Source organism: Telmatherina bonti (genome assembly GCF_933228915.1).
Source record: "Telmatherina bonti genome assembly, chromosome: 13".
Taxonomy (NCBI): Eukaryota; Metazoa; Chordata; class Actinopteri; order Atheriniformes; family Telmatherinidae; genus Telmatherina; species Telmatherina bonti.
In genome coordinates this window covers 18,838,127-18,856,258 of record NC_136611.1, presented here as the reverse complement: position 1 = coordinate 18,856,258, position 18,132 = coordinate 18,838,127, and the positions used below count along the sequence as shown (strand labels likewise).

At 39.7% G+C, this 18,132-nt stretch overlaps 1 protein-coding gene across 1 annotated transcript in view; it reads left to right on the top strand.

The window, feature by feature from the left end:
* The window catches only part of pcsk5b (proprotein convertase subtilisin/kexin type 5b), a 52,280-nt gene extending 44,051 nt beyond the window's left edge, over positions 1–8,229 (top strand). The window contains exons 16-21 of the mRNA XM_079251473.1: positions 667–860; positions 2,569–2,653; positions 3,829–3,932; positions 4,059–4,197; positions 4,744–4,859; positions 6,206–8,229. Of these exons, the coding sequence (XP_079107599.1) occupies positions 667–860; positions 2,569–2,653; positions 3,829–3,932; positions 4,059–4,197; positions 4,744–4,859; positions 6,206–6,321 (754 nt within the window). The 3' untranslated portion in view covers positions 6,322–8,229. The remainder of the gene's footprint in view (positions 1–666; positions 861–2,568; positions 2,654–3,828; positions 3,933–4,058; positions 4,198–4,743; positions 4,860–6,205) is intronic.
* The last annotated feature ends 9,903 nt before the right edge of the window (positions 8,230–18,132 follow it).

Below are 18,132 nucleotides of genomic sequence, written 5' to 3'. Positions count from 1 at the left end.
ACAGTTTTTTGTATTCTCTAAAATGGTAAAATAATCATATCAGAAAGGCAAAGAAAGCAGGTGTTTGAAGTTTCAGAAAAAAAGCATCACAATGTGTTCTTTTACACATGAATTATATTTCTCACAAGTGCCATATGTGTTTCTTGGCAGAAAATTCTGTAGTGTGCGAATAAAGATTAAATGCTGTATGTGTGTGTGTTTTGTGCTCTTAAGGATTTTGAAGGTCTTTTTTTTCCTTAGAAAGAGACCCTCTGGGTGAAATGCAAGCGTGACAAGGTGTTGGGAAGTTATGTAGCAGATGTTGACCTGCACGCACAAAGCTCATTTGTGCGTGCAGGTCAACTCTGCATCTGTCTGCCTCAACTCATTACAAGATATTGTTACAGCAAACGTGATCATTTCTGCTTCACTTGATTGAAACAAGAACTCATGTTCACCAAACTATTATGTGCACATTGCATCACTTTACAACTGTAGCCTATAATCATGGTATTAAACTCTGTGTTGAACTTGGACAGTCATCTTTAGGGGAAGCTAGATCCATGATAAATTTATACATACTGTTTTCATGATTTTCTTTTGTGATCCTCTTTTTCACTTGGGTCTTCCTCTCTCTCTCTCTCTTTTTTTTTTTTTTTTTTTTTTTTTTGCTAATTCTTACTCCAGGATGTGTGTTTCCGACTGCCCCAGTGGCTTTTTCCGTGACGATAGAAAGCGCTGCAAGAAGTGCTCCTCCTCGTGTGAGACCTGTGTTGGTAGTCGTAGCGACCAGTGCACCACGTGCAGGGCTGGTTTCCACCTCAATGAAGGCTCCAACACATGTGTTGCCAGCTGTGCTGATGGCTTCTACCTCGATATTGGTACGTTATCCTGCTGTCTGAGCTGCTCCGCTGCCGACTGAAATGTAATGGAGTCAAGAATTAGTTTGCTGGTTCTTGATTTTCCTCATTGTTTCTTTGTCCCAACTTGTGGATTTAATAAGGTTTTATTTTAGTTTTTGAAGTTGGACTTGTTTTCTTTAAATGTAGTAAGCATCAAATTCAATTAAACATAACAGCTGTAGGAGCACTGCAGCAAATTGCTCCAATCGACTCCAAGGTAGATAATGAGTGCTCTGTCTGGATTGTTCTGCCAGGTCTTTTGTTACTTTGCTGTCCATCGATCAAATTATCAAGGTCTCAGGCACTTAAGATAAGAATATAGTGAAATCAGCTGCAAGGTGAAGAGAATTATCTTCTAATCAAGACGGTTACTGAACTTGTATAATAATCTGTCTACCATCTGCTCTGGAGGGAAAGAAAAAAAAACCGCAAAAGTGTTTTCACTCACTAGGCAAAAATCCTAGCATTTTGTCCTTGATGTAACATCTAGCCTCTTGTTTGTATTCATGCTCATGCAGAATTGGACAGGAATCAAAATACTGTGCTATTAAGCCTTTTCTCTCCAGTTTAAAGTGGAATGAAACCTGAAATAAAACAGATCTGCTTAAAGTCTGTTTTTGGATTATGTAAAGATCATTTGTCTTTGTTCACCACTAACTTTAAATAAACAGTTATGCTGTGGTATTCATACACAGTATGTACTGAATGTATGCAAATTTGGCTTTGACTTCTGTTCAAGATACACTGAATCCCAGTTTGGATGAAAGCAGATCAGGATTTAGAGACTGAAAGCATGTATAGCTTATAATTATGTGTACATATCTGAAGCCAAGTAAGTATATGTCCTGGCAGAGTATCTGGCAATAGATCTGAAATGATCTGATCCAATTTTAATCACAATATTTCAATAGACCAGAATGTAGTGGATACTTTTACTTGCTGAATGATGGCGTGACTTTAAATGAGAAAACTAGTTCAGTTTCTTTTTAATTTCTTTGGCAGGGAAACAAAGTGAATATCTGCTCAGGTTCATTATTTTATTCTTTCTACTCAAAATAATGTTGTAGACAAAGTTATGCAAGCTGGGGAATGCATTTATTCTGAACGAACAACATTATTTGTAGATTCTTTCGGATACTTTCACATACCCAAAATGTAGCTAATCTGGATTTTCATTCAATTCGATATGAATGGTGATGACATTCACTTTAAATCTGTTTTTGTTTTTTATTGTTTAAAATGTGAAAACATGAAAAAACTCTGGCACTAATTTGTAAGTGCATTTATCAACCAAAAGGGCTGAAAGTGCATTTTCCTCCTTCTGGATACAAGTCTGTGGTCTATTGTTGGCATTTTTGCCACAGTTTTTACATCCCTGGATTCCTACCAGGGACCCTGACCCTCTCTCTTCATTCTGGCGATATTGAAAGCTCTGAAAAATGTTTCAGTGGCTGTGTTGTAACAAAGTCATTATTTTTGGAGATTTGAAAAAGAACAAGTTTTTCCTCTTTCATTTGCATTCAGTCACGCCATCAACTTGTCAATAATAATAGAACATATTATTCATTCATATTATGTGTTTTTGGCAATCGTTGCTGCTGAAGACGAGGGGCCACGTATTAAAGTATAAGAACTTCTCCGAGCCGCAGTGACTGACCCTTTCTTTTTTTTTTTTTTCATTTTTTAGACTCCAACATTTGCAGGAGATGCCAAGAGAACTGTAAAAGATGTACATCTGCCAATATCTGCACAGAATGCAAACCTGGGATGAGGTAAGCTTGGAGACATATCTAGCAAAGTTTACCAAGTTATTGATTTTAATTTGAAAAACACTGATGATTTTAGTGTTTTGGCTGGAGCTGAGTTTAGATTTACTAAAAATATATATTTTTTCAAATGTATGGTTTCATTTGCCATTTAGTAATACAAAAGAATGTAGTGGGGGGGGGTGCTTGGAGTAGATTTACAATGAGAAGCTGATGTTACATTTTGTTATACTAATCTTCACTTGAGAGAACCTCTGATCTAACTCTGAAGTGTTTTGACAAGTTCCAGTTTACTTTTTGCCCACTTCCCTTGCACTTGACCGGAGACAGGATAGAAAGTTTTGAAGTGCTGGAATTCCTGATAGGACATAGAGGAAACACTTGAAGTGGTTAAAACTTATTGCAGTCTTGAACCCAACTTTAAGTATAGCCAGAGGTGGAGGTGGGGACACTTGAAGGCCATAATTTTCTTTGAACTCCTTCGAGATCACCGTAAGACACATTTTCACACACTAGTTGATGCATACACTCTGGCTCAGCCCTCCACCTCCCATTTAGTCCAGCATTAATGTTCAGTTAGGAGGCAGGTAGGAAGCGGAGACCAGATTGTTTCTGGGAAACGTTAGCTAATGCAGACCAGCTGTTTTTCAGCTCAAAGCAGTGAGCTCACAAAGCTACCCTCTCAGTGACTTCACTGAACTGACTTTATAACCTCTGAAGTTGCTTCCTGACAGACTTCTATCCCTACATTTGGCTCTTTCAAATAACCTGTGTTGCAGTAGAACAATTTCATTGTTCGCAAAATGTTAGATTTTCTGCTTTTTAGTCAAAATAAGAATCAAATGCCCCCTTTTTCCCCTCTTGTCTAAACCAGCTGCAGTCTTCAAGAGCCTCTATCCTGCAGCTTTTCAGTATTTTCCTGCTCCAACACACCTGACTCAAATTAGTCATTTTGCACTAACTTCTTAGGCTGTTGGACCCATTTAATTTTGGTCAGGTGTGTTGAAGCAGGAAACATTGAAAAGCTGCAGAATAGAGACCCTCGTAGGTCCAACCCCTGGTCTAAACCAATGTTAATTTGTTAGTCACGCTTTCACTTGATGGTTTAGTTTTTTACCTTTTCATTCATACTTTCCAAGAAATTAAAACATGAACGTGTCTTCTGTGTCATTGCTTTTCAGTCTTCAAGTAAACAAGTGTCAGATGAACTGTGACCCGGGGGCTTATTACAACGGCCACCGACGGACTTGTGAGCCCTGTCATCGGGCCTGTGCCACATGTGCAGGTAGGAAGTAGCAAGAAGTTCAGAGGCATACCATAGTAGATATAGCCATTAGTTTGAGGTTTTTTTGTTGAATATCCAAGATAATGCTCTTAACAGAAAATTATTCTCATGTGCTTTTTTTTCCAGGCACGGGTGTAGAGGGGTGCACTAAATGTGCAGATGGCTACTTACTTGAGGACTGGAAATGTGTGTCAACATGTAACAGTGGCTATTACTTATCAGAGCAAACCTTGGACAATGGGCAGGTCCAGAGGTCCTGTAAGAAGTGAGTCAGCAATTCTAACATCTATACAAAATAAACACGGAAATTTACTTTGCCCAAGATAATGACATTTCTCTCCATATTAAATCCAGTTTAACCTTTTCTGTATCACCGTAAAATCCTCCTTACACTGCTCAAAAAACTGATATCAACTAATACCTGGCTTTTGAGTGCATATGGAAAAGTGTTTAGTCACTGTTCAGCCAACATGGAGTGACTGACTCAACATAGCATTAATAGAAACCCAAGGAAAAGGATTGTGGTCCTCGAGGATTGGAGCAGGAGACATGCCTGGTCTAATCCTAACCTTGGTCCTTGAGGGTCGCAATCCTGCAGGTTTTCCATGCATCCCTGCTCTAAAACACCAGAATCAAAAGAATCAGTCATTGTGTTGAACTTTATTGGTTGTTAGATCCATTTAATGGAAGCCAGGTGTATTGAAATAGGGATACATCGAAAACCTGCAGGACTGTGGCCCTTGAGGACTAACATTGGGCACCCCTGGATTAGACCAACACTACAAATAATTCTCGATCCAACCTTTGACAGGTGTGACCATAGCTGCTTTGAGTGTGTGGGACCTGGAAGTAAAAACTGCAGCACCTGCATCAATGGTCACAATCTGGAGGCAGGTGTCTGTGTGGCCAGCACCATCTGCAAAGATGGTGAGTTTTCAGCTTTCTTATATTTTATGTGATATTTATGTGTGTACATTTAATATCTGCATTTATAGGCAATGATTAGTGGTGTTGCAGGCTAATAGTGTCTGCACTGTAGTTTCAGTAGGACACTGGTTTATTTTATACATTTAAAAAGCCTAAGGATGTTTCAAGAAATCACACTTTTGCTAAAAGCTTTACTCAAATAATTCTTTTTCAAATATTCAAAAAATAGATGCAAAAGGAAGTTTTATTAAGCAAAGCAAAGAATTGTATTTGTGGCCTCTTTTTTAAATATGCATTTCCAGCTTTGCAACAATACCTTGAATTAATCTGCTCACTGTTGTAGCTTTAAAGCAGGAAACCAGACTGTCCTGGCTTTTAGCCTTCATTGCTTCTTATTTGCAGTGTAGTTTTTACTTATGTTCTGCGTATTACTAAATTTTTAAATCTTTCTGAGAATACACACTCACACATTCCTAACCTGTACGTCTAACATACCTAGTTTCCCTGCTTTGTTCTCACTCTTCTCTGCCACTTCACATTGGCTAAAATGCCTCTTTGATAACATTTAGTTTTTCTTCAAGCACTTTATTTCCTTGACAGTATCTTGTGATCTGTCCTTCTTCTGTAGTTCTTTGCTTAATTTACTGTTGCCTGTGCTTTTGTGAAGGTCATCCTTTTTTCTGAAGCTTTGCATGTTTCAGTTGAATAGCTGCTTTAGCCACACCCTTCTGCTTAATTTGAACCCCTGGTCATGTGATGAGATAAAACTCTGAGGAGAGGAACATCTTTACTTGGTGACTTTTCTGTGGATAATAATTTTGCTTAAAGTGCACCATCAGTCTGTTTCCTGCCTTACCTAACATGAGTATTATGTTGGTCATGGATATATTGGCGAGTTGTTTCATAAGTCAAAAGCACTTGTAGCTTATGTTCTGGGCAGACTGGTTGTCCACTGTTATTTTTTTTTCCTTTTATGCAAAATGAAACCAAGTTGTGAATTTAAAAAAAAAAAAAAAAAAAACAGCTGAAATTTACTAACTGTGTGACTCTGTTTTTTTTTTTCCTATTCCTGTTTTCTGACACGGATTCAATCACTCCGCTGGACTGCAATTATTTTCCACCTCGATGAACATCACCTGTGATTGGATCAAAAAACCTCTTCCTGTCACCTGAACCTTCTCCTGAACAATCACATGGTTCTGCCTGTCATTCAAATATTGCTAATGGTTCTTCCTCTCTGTGTGTGTGTGTGTGTGTGTGTGTGTGTGTGTGTGTGTGTGTGTGTGTGTGTGTATATTTGACTCCTCCTGTCCTTCCATACTCTCTTCTTCCTGCTCTGTGGAAAGCAAATGAAGAATCCTGGGCAGAAGGCAGTTTCTGCGTGCTTGTTAAAAAGAACAATCTTTGCCAGAGGAGAGTCCTGCAGCAACTGTGCTGCAGAACGTGCTCACAAAAAGGGTGACGGGATGTAGTCACTGGGCGAAAAGGGAGTGCTGGGGAGGGGGGAGTGTGGGGGCACAGTGGGCACCCCTCCTTCTTAAACCCCCCCCCTGCCTGCACATTCACAGTCACATAATTTATAAGAGAATCTGTGCCTCTTAAAAGGACTGCATCGGAGGTACGATGACAGGACTACAACAAACCTACCTTTTCTGTACTGGGACACACATGTGGTCAGGGTGTAAAATGACTGGGACATACTTCAAGAACAAATGAGCAAATGAAAACAAACGTGAAAGCAAACAAAAGAATAAAAGTGTCGGTATTTTGTGACCAAAGCATTGATGCCAAAATAATTGAACCTTCTTTGTGTTGCCAGTGTATAAAGCAAAGCTAAAAACAGGAGCCACTCAGCCTGTGAATCTCTGAATACATCTGTCTGCATTTTTATTTTGGCTCCTCTTCCTCCTGTCTTTCCAGTGTTAACAATAAACAGATGGAAAGTGAATATACAGTAGGAAAAGCCACATTTTCTGCCTGTAAATATACGTCAAAGGACAAAAAAGGAGCTCACTTAGAAATGTGAAAATAATGCTTGTCTGGGCTGAATGGCTGTTTGGAGGAAAGATGACAAATTCACACTTTTATATATATTATACACACAGTGCACAGATACAGATATACCACACACACACACACAGTCACACACACACACACACACACACAGTCACAAACATGAACACGAACATACATTCCCCACTTACAGCTACAGATGCAATATTGTCACCGTTTGCCAAGACTGATGCACATTACTGACCAAAATCACCTCATTTCATCTACTTAAAACAACTTGCCCTCTGAATAGCGAGTGTTTGTCTGTCTTTATTGGTGTGCCTCGGAGAATGCCATTAATTCTTGATGTAAGCCCAGACAGCATTGATTCATTCAAGAGGTACCTGCAGGACGAGTCGATAATCATTCCTTCCAGCGCTTTCTGCAAGGAGTGAAGCTGCAGTGAGTGATAATGAATTTGTGGTACGAGGGATGTACCGATATCAACTTTTCACATATGCTGAAGATTCTCGATATAAAAGTTTGGCCTAAATTTGAGTATTGATGCCATCTATTACAGGGACATAACAATTTAAAGCTTCTCTTTTTATCTTGTTGGATGAAGAATCTTAAATATAACTCAGACTTGTTACAGGGATCTGGAATTCTTTTAGATTTTGGTTTGATTTTCCCTCACACCATGTATAACCCTGCAGAAGGGAACTTTGTCCAGTAACATTTTAATCTGTATCGGTGCATCCCTACATGTTACTGTTCTCGAATAAAATAGTTTTAGAAGTTTCTGCTCTGTGTTCCATGATTACAATCGACATAAACTAAATTACTTCTTTTACATACTGGACACAAGGTCAACAGTATACAGAAAATACTGTTTTTGTGTTTCATCAGCAGTTAAAGGTCTCAGACAGACAGAGGCAGGCATCAAGCTCGTGTAAATCAGGACTAAAACAGGGTTTTGGTTAAAATTAGAATATGAAACATTTGGCAAAAAGACTTTGTTAGCAGACTCAAAAAAATATTAACACACAGCATTGATTTTTTTCCTTCTCCCATTTGCAGTATATTTTAGAAATGCACATCATATTGAGTCATTGTTTTTAAGCAGAGGCCAAAAGATGTAAAACGCCTGTTCTTTTTGTTTTTGTCTGTCTCTGGGCTTTACCTGATGGAGCTCAGATTTGTTTTGGAGGTGCTAGACTGAAACAGCAAAAGAAAAAAGACAAAAGTTTAAGAAGAAGATTTTGTGGTGGGTTCTCATGTCTGCAGTTTAAGCATTTACAGTATTAGGTAAATTGTTGTATTGTCAACTGTTTTTTTCTTGATTATTTTTAATAAAGATTGATGAATCCCCTGTTTTGGTTAACAAAAACTTAGTCATTGTTTAAGATGACTTGCATCTGTGTGTTGTAGTAGACACACACACACACACACACACACACACACACACACACACACACACACACACACACACACACACCTCATATAAAAGGTGTTTTTATTGTGTATTTGTGGCATATCTGTGACAATGCATTATTAATGTTACTCAAAGTCCTAGTTTTGAAAATCTTTTCTTTTTTTTACGTAAATATTCTTATTAAAATGTTTAATCTGTACAAGTTTTCCTTGTCTCTTCAGTTCTCATTAATCATGTTTGCAATGTATTAATCACAATAATTTCATCCATTAGCATTTCTATGAAGTACTTCCACTTTTCTTTTTGTCAATGGTCTTCTGAGAAATATAAACTCATGATCTTTCTAGCAATTGACAGTAATAAATAAACTCCTGGAATAGCATTTTTAAAGGGGATAGAGAATGTGCAATGACAAGTAAGTAGAGGATAAAAAGAGATGAACAATGCTAGCTGATAAAACATCATTGCAGGTGCTGCGTGGTTTGGGGGATTTGGTAAAGGTTTTTCTAGTTTTTGAGCATCTACCTTTCATACAGCAGCAATTAATGCCATACAAGTAGATATCTACATGTCGGATAATAACACGATGACTTCGCAGCATTTATGTTTTTTAATGCAGCAAAAGTTATGTTTGTAGTGATATTGAATGATAGTGATAGGTTGGTTGATTTTGTTTGGAGGTTGTGTTCGATGTGAGTAACTGGCTTTTTTTTTTTTTAAATCATCCAAAGAAACACTTCCAACCCCATGGGACACAGTTTGCTGCAAATGAACACATCTATATAGGTACAATAAGCCTCTTTGCTTGTGTCCATGGAAGAATTCCTGAGTACTGTAGTAATAAGTTGAGACACAGTAATGTTTAAGGGGCTGGGTTAAGTGAAAGGATGATACACAAATGCAAAAAACCCAAACTTCTCAGTAGAAAATTGCTTCCTAACAATATTCACTTTACCTGTCATTGTATAGTCATAATATTTGGCACTTTTCCGGGGCTGATGCGAGTGTTAAGGATATTATTTTGAATAATATCATAATAATATCATGTACTTTTCCTTTAATGACAAAAAACAAATATACATAAAATGCTTTAACGTTATTTGGCCCTTTATTTTACTAATTTAAAAAAAAAAAAAGTTTTAAAAGATAATTTGGCCTGTTTGGTCATTGCCAACTTAACTGTTCAGTGTTATTGTGGCTGAACAAGATTAAATGTAGATAAATCTTAACCTGTTGTTAGGCCAAGATATATGTCCATCCTTAATGTTTAACATGTAGATGTGTTCAGTTGTGTGCAACCTGTTGTGTTTTTTTGGACAGAGTATGTTTTAGTTTCAGGGAAAGGTCAGGGAATTGGATTGGATTTTGGATATGGGTGTGGGGAATATCAGCATAATACATGGCAATATAATACCAGTCACTGAAAGACTGTCGTGTCATTGCAAGGTCAGCCGAGTCCATAACAGAGGAAAAGTTTTACTTCCCTGAGTGACAGCCTCTCTTTCTTCTCTGCACTGGTCTTCTCTCATCTGGCAGTGGGAGTCCAAAGTGTCTGTTTCTATTGAGTGGAGTTGTGTGGCTTTGCATCCCCTGAGAACCTGGCTCTATGTTTGTTTGTTAGCGTGAGTGAGGGGGAGACAAATAGAAAGACAGGGAGACAATTTGTGTGTGTGAGGAAGAGTGACTGCATTTGTTCGGGGGCTGTTTGAATGGTTTCAGCAGAGCTCTGCTGAATTGGGAAGCCACTGCCTGTTGTGTTTGTACACAAAGAAGCTCTTTTGTTTTTCAAAGGAACAATTGAGCTTTTTAACAGAAAGCCAGCAAGCACATACCCCCCTCCACACGCACACACACACACACCTTCATCGTTATTCTTCAACCAGTGTCTGTCACATTTGTCTAATACCAAAGTGGGATAGGTGAGATAAGAGACAATGTTGATGCCATCAGTTCATCCATTTTCTTGCTGCTCATCTGGCATCGAGTCATGGGAGCGGCTGCCTAAGCAGGGAAGCCTAGACTGGCAAGAGCATCCAGAGACTGTAGTACATCCAGAACAGCGCTACTGATGAGGGTTGGACATGATAACATCATCCCCATTCTGAAATATCTTCACTGGCTCCCTGTCTCATTTAATCCAAGGTCGCTCTCATCACCCAACAGTGCATTTACAGACATGCCCCCAAAAAACCCCTCACCCCCCAAGACCTCTTCTTGCACCCACTGGAACCAAAAGCACCCTTCAGGCCCTCAGAACGAAGACGGGTCATCAAGCCTTTTCCATTGCAGCCCTGAGCCTAGGAAGGCCCCAGTGATGTGCAGTGAGGTTCAAGGTTGGTGAGGCAGACTTCTCAAGAGTCAGATTTACAATTGTAAGAACTGGAACAAACAGCACCTTGCCACACACCCAGTCTTTTCACTTGTACCACTCAGTTTAAAAAGAACGACTCATTGACTCAGTTTGAAGCAAACCCTTTAGCTCTGGCGTTAGTCTTCCATCTCATATCACCTACTGCTTGGACTGGAAATCAAGTTTTGAGACATTTTTAAGTGTTGAAATATAATCCTCCAGGCAGAGTATTAAATAGCCGCTGGTTTCATCTTGGCACCGACTTTCAGTTGCCTCTGCTGAAGCCGCTGCAGCTAGAAAGCACCTACCAGATTGCGTACGCCCCCTTGAGGTGAGGCAGAGTACTGCATGCCTCACCGGCTGAGTTTTCTTTGCACTTTATTGTACGATTGGCAAGGATAACTCTCTTACTCATACATAAAAGACATTACACACACTGTAGAAAGTCATGGTGTATAATTACTATTTATGTAAAGTTCATATTGGCAATAGGCCGAGGAACAGAAACTGACACGCGCCATGCTACCTAGTTTGTATTGGATTGCGCTTCACCCAGGGTTTCTGCCATCGGTGATGACTCAAATTTGGTCAATTTTTTTGTGATAAAATGTAAGAAATGTGTATGTAGTAATACTGAAAATGTATTTTAAATACAAATTAATGGAAAATATTAACATTTACTGTATATATTTTTTCCGTTTTTAAATTCATGACAGTGCCTCACCTGCCTCCCCTGACCGCATGTCACTGGAAGGCCCACTCCCTACCATCTGAGGGCCCCACTAATGGCAGATGCTTTCAAACAAGACCAAAAAATGTTTCATATGTTCTCCTTTTTAGTCTTAAAAATAAAATTGTGTTATTCTTCAACTCTGCAACACCATAAAAATGTCAAGTTTTTCCAGAAGCGTTCCTTGGTCAGCTGGGAGATGTAGTACCTTGGACACATCCTGGGTCTTCCCTTGGGTTTCCGCCCAGATGGACATGCCTGAACACCTCTCCGAAGAGGTGTCATTTCAACTGCTTGTAATCCTTCTTAATTGCAGAGTCCAGCGCAGAGCAGAGTTGCGCTAATCTACCTGTTAATTTCTCGATCCAATTGTTCCACACTTGTGAACAAGTCTTGAGATACTTGAACTCCACTTGGGGCAGGATTTCATTACCAATTTACAGAGGAAACGTTAGGTTACTATGGTAAACCTGGTTCTCTGTTTTTAACCTTGTTCGGTATCTCACAATGGAAAGTTCCCTCTGGCGTGACCAATCACGGAAGCTCTATTACTACAAAGTCGGTCCAAGACAGACCAATCATGTGCCTGGCACAGGGTCATCCCACCCTCTTTATAAGTGCCTGTAGACCCATACCTGACATTCTAAAGTGCATTTCTTCCACGTGCCCATGCAAAAAGGGCAATGAAGAGAGATACATCACTCAGTTTTCAGAGAATCGGGGTTAACATAGTAATCTAACGGTCTCTTTTAAACCTTGTTTAGGTACAGGTCGAACAGAGAATCCATGATAACCTGCTTGTCTTGGTCCGACAAGCTGGAGATGTTGAGCCGTAGCGACCGTTCCCCTGCGACAGCCAGGCCCATGACGCGGACACAACCCTGTACCGCACCTCTCAACACCCAGAGTATGAGACCTGTGACAACACAGATCTCCTCCCAAACAGTTGGACTTGGGGTGCCTTTATCCAGAAGGTGGCCCATCTCCTGAAACAGCTTTGCTTGATAAGCTGACAGAAGAGTGACCGCATTCAGACTGTTAATTGTCTGAGCGGCCAACTTGTAAACCTTCTGGTACATGAAGGTTGTAAAACGCTCCATTTTACCGGGGAGAGTCGGCCCTTCAGACACCAGAGTGGAGCAGTGGCACCGACTGCTCTACCACTGGCGGGTCAGCCAGACCCAAACCTTTGCGGTTAGGGATCCCTAGGCCAGAGTAGCCCTTGACAGGGACTCTGTGGTGAAACAGTTTATCCCAGTACCACTTCAGCTCCTTCATCAGGCTGGGACAGCAGGCATAAGCTGTTTGACTGGAGCCTGGCGCAAGGGCAGAATTTTTTCCGTCATACAGATCCCTCTCTTTTCCACCACCCTCCTGCGATATAGGCCAGTCGATGGCCAGTCAGCCTGCCGTCCTCTTACACACCTCATGCAGGTTGACCTCGCGGGGTGCCAAAGATGGCTGGGCAGGAGGGAGGATAGCATCTTCATCATCATCATCATCCATATCATCACTGAGGAGGTCCAAATTAACATCATCCTCATCTTCCATTCCGTAACCAGTGCCCCCCTCTGAATTGAGGAGCTGGTCAAACAGACAAGGAAAACCTCCATCAGGGTCCTCTACCATGTCCCCCCCTATTTCTTGAAAGAGAACGTTAGGTTATAGTAAACCTGACTCTTTGAAAACTGAGTGAGGTATCTTACTACACTGCCCTTCTTGCATGGGCCTGAAGAAATATGCTTTAGAATGTCAGGCACGGGTCTGTAGGCTCTATAAAGGGGGTGGGGTGCCCCCGTGCCAGGCACATGATAGGTCTGTCTTGGACAGACTTGGTGGTAATAGAGCTTCCGTGATTGGTCATGCCAGAGGGCGCTTCCCATTGTGAGATACCAAATGAGGTTTGAAAGAGAACTCCTCCCTTTTCTGGCTAAGGATAATGGTCTTGGATTTGGAGATTCTTATCCCAGCTGCTCAACACTTGGCTGTGAATTAGTCCAGTGAGAGCTGGAGACCATGGTCCACTTAAGCCAGCAGAACCACATCGTCTGCCAAAAGCATAAGCTACCAAACTGGATGGACCTCAACGCCTCATTTGCATTGAGAAATTTTAAATGTCCATAAAAGTTATGAACAGAATAGGTGACAAAGGGCAGCCTTGATGGAGTCCAACCATCACTCAAAACAAATTTGACTCTGCCAAGAATACTGACTAAGCTCTGGCACCACACAATTGGTACAAGGGGGTCACGTATGCAATACTCCTGGTGCACTCTCCACAGGAGTCTGAGAGGGACATTGTGTAATGCCTTCTAAGCTATAGTAAGAACTAAATATTGTATCACACAACTACTGGAGTGAAGTTGTGGAACAAATTAAATGAGAACATGAAACCATGTCCTATAATTAAATTGAAAAGGTTTTTAAAAAATCTCATCTTACAAACATAGAAGACTGAAACACCTTGAATGTGTATGAATGTATGTGTGTATGTATCTATGTAAGTATGTGTTTGTGTACACATACATGTATGTATGTCTATACATCTATGTACATGTAAATGGGAGTATGTATATATCTATATGTATGTGGAACTTAATTTGTGGAAATGATTACAGATAGAGTTAAAGATGTGGGTAATGATCAATGAACTGAATGACTGAGTATTTTAAATAAGTTTTGTTAAGAATTTGACAGACCATCTATTATTGTGCTGTGTTTTATAAAAGGGGCAGGTATTGCAAGGTTTTCTTTTTCCTGCTCCTTTTCAAGCATGGTTGTGCATTAATATGTGTTTTGTTTTGATCTGTCCAGTTTTATTTTGCTTTTCCATACCTTTGTGAGAAATTAACAGTCAAAACTAAACTGTCAAACTCCAGGTCCACAAAGCACATGTATGCTGGTGGGGTGAACTCCCATGCCTCCTCAAGACTCCAAAGACAATGTAGAGCTGGCCCACTGTTCCATGACTGGGACAAAACCCACACTGCTCCACCTCAGTGCCAGGTTTGACTATCTCAAGTACCCTCCTGTCCAGGACCCCTAAATATACTTTACCAGCAAGGCTGAGGAATGTGATCCTTCTGTGACTGAAGCAAACCTTTCAGCCCCCCTTTCAGTCCCCCTTCCCAATAGAGGTGACCACCACCCCACTGCCTCTAATGTCCATGGAATCTTACTTAGGTGTCGACCAAGAAAGTTTCACAGTATTCAGAGCTGTTAGGAACTCTGGCTGGATTGAGTCCACTGCCAGAACAATGTGTATATCTCTTTTGTTAAAGCTCTTTTCAGTGCATCTGAGTATGAAGCTGGAGGTAGAAACATTTTTGGAAAATTTTCTTGTAATTCTCCCCCTACAATGGATAGCATAGGTCATATACTTCTTCTGGTGCAGCATTGTTTACTCATCCACTCCTGCAAGAGAAAAACTCATTTGGTAAACATCACTGTTTTTTGTTTTTTTTTCAAGCAATGTAAAAGTATTCTGATACTCTTGAGTGACATAATGTTTTTGATCAGTTCAGTGACTCAATTATTTTACCAGGTTTTAAGCTTTCTGGTGCCCAAAACTTAATTTCCAGACTGCATTCTGTCTTCCAAAGCCTACGCACGTTTTTTTTTTTTTTTTTTTTTTAAAGCATTTTCAGCAGTAGAGGATCTGGCCATGATGCTATAGGAATGAAGCAGTAAGTGGGAAAAAATGGCTGTTTACCAGTAGAAAAGGGTCTGCGGGGAGATTAAAAGCTATTGAAACCTTTTTAGATTAAAACCTTTTAAAGTTTTAAACTATATAGTTTTTTCAAGTGCTAAAGGTATTTTGAACCTTCCATCTGACAACCATCCAGGCACTTTAGTCCTGCGGAAAAATACATTTATGTTTATTAAAATAAAAATACAGAAATTTTCACTGGAGAAAAATGCATTTTCTGTAGTGAAAGCAACAAAAATTATTTTTGACACTTATATATTTACTGTACAACAGACCTTTTCATCCATATCATGTACACACATGTAAGTCTGAGAGAGATGTGTCTCTTAAATAAAATGGTTAGATTTCTTGAATTTATTAACACATGAGAACCAGATGCAAAATAAGAAACAATGTAGTTGTTACTGGAGATGTCAGAGGTTAGATGAGATTGAGATAAGCCTTCAATAAGTGAAGACCATGGAAACCGCATGCTTTTTTTAAAGAGGTTTGACTAGGGAACATCACAGCATAAAATTAAGTGACTCAGGTGAAAAACATTTAAGTCAACCTGTTAATGAAAAATGTCATGCCGTTCAAAATGCAGCTGGTGATGTGATGTTCACTGTGGCTGTCTGTTTGCAGGAGAGTACATGACTAAACATGGAAAGTGCCACCTGTGTGATGCTACCTGCATGCAGTGCAAAGGTCCAGAGAGCGAGGATTGCACCAGCTGCCCTGAATCGAGGTGACAACTACTGACATGCAAACATGATAGAAATGGAAAATTCTCCTGTAGTTTCCCAACCCTGAATTGGAATAAGTGGAAAGTGAATAAATATAGTTTTCTCTCATTTTCTTACATTTCAGTTGATATCAAAAGAGATATACATCTTCATTTTTTTCTTGTCAACATGCACAACTGTTTCCTATCTAATTTAGTGGAAAAAATAACAGGACAGGACATGTCTGTTCATATAAAAGCTGATAGTCTCTTTCTGAATGAAAACAGAGCCAGTAAACTGAAAAAGCTTTTGCAGGCTTACAAGAACTTCAAATATGGTGGCAAAGCTCTGGAGAAGAATACAAAACATTTTCAGAGTTGTTTTAAATGGCCATGGTCAGACAAACAACAAGCCGATGGTCACAATGAGTTAGATCCAGAGTTCCTTTGCAGAGGCAGAACAAACTTCAAGTCTTTATAACACTGAGAGATAGAAGCAATCTTTCATTTAAGGCTTGTGACAGCCTGCCGATGATTCACCAAAAGGCATCTAGATCATCCTTAGACCTGAGAAGCAAAATCCACTAATCTGATGAAACAAAGATAAACTTATAGCAGTTCCCAACAGTTTATCAGGATGAATATAATGACATCTGGTGATTAAGAACCTATGAGACAAGAATCATTAAGCTTTTATTCTACATTTAAACAGGTAGCCAGTAAAGTGAAGCCAAAATTACATAAATTATTATTTATGAAATATGATTTTTCTGCATTGTTGTCAGAACCCTTTCTGCAGCTTTTAGATTGATTGGATGATTTTTTTTTTTCCAGTTTTGAAGTACCAAATATGTGAGTTAGTTTTTCTGCATATAGGAAAAACCAAAAAAGGTGTTCCTGGTAACCTCATTATTTACAACAAATGTGAATGTTGTGGTTTTACTGGAATTCAAGGTAATGTCATCCAGACTGACTACATAGATAATGTCTTCCTGAGATACCTGAAGCCCAGAGACAAAAATATTAATCTTATCTAAATCTAGAAGCAGAAAGTTCAGCCATCCCAGGCTTTGATATGTCTTTGGGAGATAAGACCAGTGGACGATTTACATTTCAACACTGCAACAGCGTGAACCATCAGACTAACTGCATGTTCCCACCTGCAGACTCTTTGAAGAAGGGCAGTGTGTTATACGCTGTAAGACTGGTCGTTATGCCATGGGGGATCAGTGCCAGCTCTGTCACCACACCTGCCAGGCATGTACTGATGCAGGACCCGACAAATGCACCAACTGCGCCACAGGTACACCAAACACATAAACCCTGAACGTTTAGGGTATCTGAACAGACTCAGACAGCATTTTCAGGTCCACTGGAATTCACTTAAAAAGCTTTGACTGTAATTAAGTGAAATTGTGCTTTTGGATCAAGCTATGGCTCGTTACTGTCAGACGGCACCACTCGATCTTCTGAATCGAATTAAGCAGTAATTCAGCTGTGACCTGTTGATAGATGTGTTGAAAAAGGAAATCAGTCATTTGTGTGTTGCATCATGATGTAGTGATGATTGAACATCTGAGCTCAGTTACAGAGCAATCTGTGTTGTTTGACTTGCCTACCTCTTTTACTTCTTCAAAGGAAGAAAAACAATCTCTTATACACCATTGTATGTTAAAACACTGACATCATTACAAGATAACAGCTGAAGAACCTGCAGACAGTGTTATGGCTGTCAGAATGAGAATATTTAACCCAAAAAAGATTCTGTTACTCCTCTAACCACACACACCTTTGGAGATATACCAGCCAAGAGAATATTAAGACCAGATTTTCCTTTCATACACCTTCACATGTGCATGTACACACACACACACACACACACACACACACACACACACACACACACACACACACACACACTCAATTAGCTGGAAAGTTTGTCAAACTATGTTTGCAAATGTGGTTCCATTTAATTGCAACTCTGTCTGAAGCTCAATGAGACATAACAATAATAACATGAATAGACCCTCTATCTGTCTCTCAACGTGTCATTTCTTTCTCAAAACAACCTCTCTTATCTTTGCCAGTCTTGTCTCTCTCTCTCTCTCTCTCTCTTTCACACACACACACACACACACACACACACACACACACACACACACACACACACACACACACACACACACACACACACACACAAGGTACTGCTACATACTAAGCTGAAAATTGGTAATTTTAGCCTTTGATAACAATGCGTTGCTCTCCTTATGCCACCAAAAGTGAAAAAAAAAATTAATATGGAAGCATTACAGGGAACAAAGACAGACAAAAACACAATTAAATTGGTGGTAAAT